Source organism: Piliocolobus tephrosceles, chromosome 21 (assembly GCF_002776525.5).
Source record: "Piliocolobus tephrosceles isolate RC106 chromosome 21, ASM277652v3, whole genome shotgun sequence".
Classification (NCBI taxonomy): Eukaryota; Metazoa; Chordata; class Mammalia; order Primates; family Cercopithecidae; genus Piliocolobus; species Piliocolobus tephrosceles.
In genome coordinates this window covers 52,058,129-52,063,966 of record NC_045454.1, presented here as the reverse complement: position 1 = coordinate 52,063,966, position 5,838 = coordinate 52,058,129, and the positions used below count along the sequence as shown (strand labels likewise).

Sequence of the window (5,838 nt, the reverse complement as noted above, 5' to 3'; positions counted from 1 at the left end):
AGCAAGACTCCGTCTCAAAAAAATAAAAAAATAAAATAAAAATAAAAAAATAAAAAAATAACTTCCAGAGGGTTGGAGCCCTGCCGGATGCCTTAGTTTGCTCATAACAGGCACTGCTGCCCCTGGGAAGAGGGTCGCCCGCCATGAATGCGGGAACAGTTAAATGATTATGGGAATAGGATGGGAACTCAACAGTGCTGCTACCTTTGGGCAGACTCAGAGGTGGCCCCGCTTCCTGGGACAGGACTGCACGGACTGCCTGGGGAGGGGTCTTTGGCCCCCGGGGTTCCTGCAGAGGGGCTCGGGGAGGCCCTGTGAGCAGATGGTCCCGTTCGATGGGTCCCGTTCGGAGGCCCTGTGAGCAGGTGGGTCCCATTCGATGTGATCCCGTTTCTCCCTGATGGCCCTGGAGAAGGGGGACGTTGCCTGCTGCGGCCTGTGAGAGGTGGGGCCAGGGTGACCGTTGGGAATATGGGTGTTGCAAAGTGACCACAAACAGCTCTCCGGGGAGGAGGAGGAAAACGCAATGGCTTTTCGGGAGGCTTCTGGGGTCAGGAGTGGGAGGGTGTGCAGGGGAACCCACCTGACAGCTTGGGGGTCCAACAGAGGATCTGGGGGAGTCTCAGAATCTTCTCCCCCTAGGATCACCAGTAGTGGAAAAGGGGCAGGCCTGGCCATGGAGGGCACATTGCTTGGCTGAGGGGCCTGGGCTTGAGTGTGGGGCAATAGGGGAGCCATGGCAGAGTTCAAAGCAGGCCGGAGGGGTTGAGCGTATCAGATGCTGCTCAAAAACTTTATTTAAAAATTATTATTATTATTATTACTATTATTTTGAGATGGACTCTTGCTCTGTCCCCCAGGCTGGCGTGCAGTGGTGCAATTTCAGCTCACTGCAACCTCCACCTCCTGGGTTCAAGTGATTCTCCTTCCTCAGCTCCTGAGTAGTTGGGATTATGGGTGCCTGCCACCACGACTGGCTAATTTTTGTATTTTTAATAAAGATAGGATTTCCCCATGCTGGTCAGGCTGGTCTTGATCTCCTGACCTCAGCTGATCCGCCTGCCTCAGCCTCCCAAAGTGCTGGGATGACAGGTGAGCCTCTGAGCCCAGCCTTTTTTTTTTTTTTTTTTTTTAATAGAGATAGGGTCTCACCATATTGACAAGGCTGGTCTCAAACTACTGGGCTCAAGTGATCCTCCCACCTCGGCCTCCCAAGGCACTGGGATTACAGGTGTGAGCCATCATACCCGGCCTCAAAAACTTTTAGAAATATGAACCCACTCCATGCTCAGCACTGTTGCGTCTAGAAGGCAGGGTCTGTCCCTGTTGCAGGGCACACTGACGTGCAGACAGGGGGTCGCCCTGAGGTCACGTGACTGGGAAGGACAGAGCTTCGGGCTCCCGGTGAGAGGAAATGGGGCCTGGCCTACGGGAGAGCTGAGGCCCATGTTTGGCCAGCACAGGGTGGTTGGAGGCTGGGGTCTCACTAGGGAAGATGGACAGGTGGGATCTGGGGTGGGCGAAGAGGGAGAGCTGGCCTGGATGGAGGCAGAGGTCTGAGGGCTGTGCCGTGGACCCTGTGAGGTGACTGGGCTGTGAGGCTCAGTGGAGACCAGATTTGAGCCCTGGGACCCTACCCTGGGATGGACAGCAGACCTCACGGCACACTGGCCCCACCTCCCTGGATTCTCCCCAGATGCACCCCTTGGAGGGGCAAACTACCCTCAAAGAGGCCCCACAGGCCCAGACACAAACTGGTGTCCCCAAGGGTGTGGGGGACACGGTAAGCCCCAGACCTCCGTTTCACCTTGGAAATGAGCCCCATGGTAAAAAATGGAGGTAAGTTTGGACGCAGTAGCTCATACCTGTGCTCCCAGCACTTTCGGAGGCCGAGGCGGGTGGATTGCTTGAGGTCAGGAGTTCCAAACCAGCCTGGGCAACATAGTGAGACTCCACCTCTGCAAAAAAAAATACAAAAATTAGCCAGGCATGGTGGCATGCGCCTGTGGTCCCAGCTACTGGGGAGGCTGAGGCGGGAGGATTGCTGGAACCCAGGAATCGGAGGCTGCAGCAAGCTGAGATCCTGCCACTGCACTCCACCTTGGGCAACATAGTGAGATCCCAGCTCTACAAAATATACAAAAATTAGCCGGGTGTGGTGGTGCACGCCTGTGGTCCCAGCTACTCGGGAGGTTGAGGCAGGAGGATCACTTGAACCCAGGAGATTGAGGCTGCAGTGAGCCAAGATTGTGCCACTGCCCTCCAGCCTGGGCGACAGCGAGAATTTGACTCTATAAAAAACAAAAAAAAAGGAGATGAAATTTACATAACTCAAAATTAGCCACTTTGAACGGTACAGTTAAGTGGTTTTCGGTGCATTCACTGAGTTGTGCAACCATCACCGCCGTCCAGTCCCAGAACATTCCATCACCCCAAAGAAGGAAGCCCCGTCTCCATCAGCCATCACTCCCCACCCCTCCCCCAGCCCCTGGCAACCACAGATCCACTTCCTGCCTCTGCAGATTTGCTTGTTCTGGACATTTCGTCTTTATTTTTATATAGTTTTTTATTTGTTTTTATTTTTTTAATTTTATTTAATTTTTTTGAGATGAAGTCTCGCTCTGTCGCCCAGACTGGAGCGCAGTGGCACAATCTTGGCTCACTCCAAGTTCTGCCTCCCAGGTTCACGCCATTCTCCTGCCTCAGCCTCCCAAGTAGCTGGGACCACAGGCGCCCGCCACCGTGCCCGGCTAATGTTTTGTATTTTTAGTAGAGACGGGGTTTCACCGTGCTAGCCAGGATGGTCTCGATCTCCTGACCTCATGATCCGCCCGCCTCGGCCTCCCAAAGTGCTGGGATTACAGGCGTGAGCCAGCACACCCAGCCTATTTTTTATTTTTTTTGAGACGGAGTCTCTGTCACCCAGGCTGGAGTGCAGTGGTGCAGTCTCGGCTTACTGCAAGCTCCGCCTCCCGAGTTCAAGCGATTATCCTGTCTCAGCCTCCCAAGTAGCTGGGACTATAGGTACCTGCCACCACGCCTGGCTGATTTCTTTCTTTCTTTTTTTTTTTTGAGAGGGAGTTTTGCTCTTGTCGCCCAGGCTGGAGTGCAATGGTGTGATCTCAGCTCGCTGCAACCTCCGCCTCCCAGGTTCAAGTGATTCTCCTGCCTCAGCCTCCTAAGTAGCTGGGATTACAAGCACGTGCCACCACGCCTGGCTAATATTGTATTTTTAGTAGAGACGGGTTTCTCCATGTTGGTCAGGCTGGTCTTGCACGCCCAACCTCAGGTGATCCCCCCGCCTCAGCCTCCCAAAGTGCTGGGATTACAGGCGTGAGCCACCGCGCCAATCCCACACCCGGCTAATTTTTGTTTTGTTTTGTTTGTAGAGACAAAGTTTCACCATGTTGGCTGGGCTCTATTTGTTTATTTTTGAGACAGGGTCTGGCTGTGTTTCCCAGGCTTGTCTCAACTTCCTAAGCTCAAGTGATCCTCCTGCCTTGGCCTCCAAAATGTTAGGATTTCAGGCATGAACCACTGTGCCCAGCCTGGTCGGGAGTAAGCGGGTGATAAAAATATCCTAAAACTGTGGTGATGACGGCACAGATCCATGAAGATACTCAAAACCCTGGAATGGCACACTTAAAATGGGTGAATTTTGTCGTAGGTGAATGATACCGTTTTTTTGTTGTTGTTGTTGTTTTTGAGATGAAGTTTCATTCTGTCCCCCAGGCTGGAGTGCAATGGCGAGATCTCAGCTCATTGCAACCTCCGCCTCCCAGGTTCAAACAATTCTCCTGCCTCAGCCTCCCAAGTAGCTGGGATTACAGGCATGCACCACCACACCTGGCTAATTTTTTTTATTTTTTAGTAGAGACAGGCTTTCACCATGTTGGCCAGGCTGGTCTCAAACTCCCAGCCTCAGGTGATCTGCCTGCCTTGGCCTCCCAAAGTGCTGGGATTACAGGTGGGAGCCATCGCGACTGGCTTGTCAATTACATCCCAATAAAGCTGTTGAAAAGGTTAAAAAAAAATCACCCAGCCGGGCACAGTGGCTCACACCTGTAATCCCAGCATTTTGGGAGGCTGAGGCGGGTGGATCACCTGAGGTCGGGAGTTTGAGACCAGCCTGACCAATATAGTGAAACCCCATCTCTACTAAAAATACAAAAAATTAGCCAGGTGTGGTGGCATGCACCTGTAATCTTGGCTACTCGGGAGGCTGAGACAGGAGAAGCACTTGAACCTGGGAGGCAGAGGTTGCAGTGAGCTGAGATCGCACCATTGCACTCCAGCCTGGGCGACAAGAGGGGAACTCCATCTCAAAATAATAATAATAATAATAATAATAATAATAATAATAATAATAATAATAATAAATAATGATAATCACCCATGCAGACCTGCAGGACTCAACGCAGGCCTGCCAGCTCCACTGTCCTGAGCTGCCCTGGTGCCAGGCCCAGTGGGCAGTGGTGGAGCCCCAGTGGCTTGGGATGGGGAGACCGGAACTCTGAGCTGGCAACGTGGCTGGTGTCTGCTGGGTGCCGCTGCATTCCCGCCGTGTGTTGGGCCCCGGGATCCACTGGTTCCTGTCACCCTCATCTGCCACTGAGGGTGCGGCCATCTTCTAGAAGGGGAAACTGAGGGTCAGCGCGGGACGTCGGGGGAGCCCATGCTGGCCCGGGAGCAGTTGGCGGTGGAGGCCTTGGGCAACTTCCCGTGTTCCCACTGAGTGGGGCTGTCCCTGGGCCTGGGCGGGGACGCCACCAACTGCCCAGGCCCGCGTATAAGGGCGGCCGCTGCCTTAGCCACAGAGCTGCCCCGCCATGACCTGGCTGAAAGTCCTGGCCCTGCTGGCTGGTCTTCTGGCGTCCTCGAGGGCCGGTGGGTGCCTGTGTGTGCCAGGTGGTCCCCAGTCTGTGCTGGGGGCCCGGCTGCCGGGGCAGAGCTCAGACTCAAGGCACAGAGAAGGCAAGCGGCTTGGCCTGGGTCACACAGCCAGCCCGGCCTGGACAGTCCCGGGAGAGGCGTGCAGGCGGAGGGTGTGTGGGACTCAGGGCCACCTGTCCTTTTAGGGAGTAGGACGATGGGGGAGGGTGGGTCCTCCTGTAGCCCCATGGTGTGGATGGAGCCGGGGCTGGGGCTTCACGCGCCCTCCCGGCCACTGGGTGGGTTCTCGGGGATCTCAGAGCTGCCTCCCCTGACCCAGGCTCCAGCCCCCTCGCGGACATCGTGGGCGGCCGGAAGGCGAGACCCCGTCAGTTCCCGTTCCTGGCCTCCATCCAGAGTCAAGGGAGGCACTTCTGCGGGGGAGCCCTGATCCATGCCCGCTTCGTGATGAGCGCGGCCAGCTGCTTCCGAAACCAGTGAGGCGGGCCTGGGGAGGGGGCCTGGGGGCACTGGGGCTCAGAGAAGGGGCTTGGGGGGCTTCGGGGATTCAGTGGGGGTGCTTGGTAGGTGAGGAGGGGGGGTTGTAAAAGGAGGGGCTCAGGAAAAGGAGGGGGCTTGGAGAGGGAAATGGGGAATGAGTTGAGGAGGGACCCAAGGATATTGGGGGACTCAGATGGAGGAGGGCCAGAGAAGGGAAGGGGGTCAGATGGAGGAGGGCTAGAGAAAGGAAGGGGGGCAGATGGAGGAGGCTCAGAGAAGGGACAGGGATCAGATGGAGGAAGCCCAGAGAAAGGAAGGGGGTCAGATGGAGGAAGCCCAGAGAAAGGAAGGGGGTCAGATGGAGGAAGCCCAGAGAAGGGAAGGGGGTCAGATGGAGGAAGCCCAGAGAAGGGAAGGGGGTCAGATGGAGGAAGCCCAGAGAAGGGAAGGGGGTCAGATGGAGGA

The 5,838-nt window shown here is 55.5% G+C and overlaps 1 protein-coding gene across 1 annotated transcript in view; it reads left to right on the top strand.

The window, feature by feature from the left end:
• Positions 1-4,746: 4,746 nt before the first annotated feature.
• The window catches only part of AZU1 (azurocidin 1), a 2,645-nt gene continuing 1,553 nt past the window's right edge, over positions 4,747-5,838 (top strand). The window contains exons 1-2 of the mRNA XM_026457290.1: positions 4,747-4,887; positions 5,213-5,369. Coding sequence (XP_026313075.1) covers positions 4,830-4,887; positions 5,213-5,369 — 215 coding nt within the window. The 5' untranslated portion in view covers positions 4,747-4,829. The remainder of the gene's footprint in view (positions 4,888-5,212; positions 5,370-5,838) is intronic.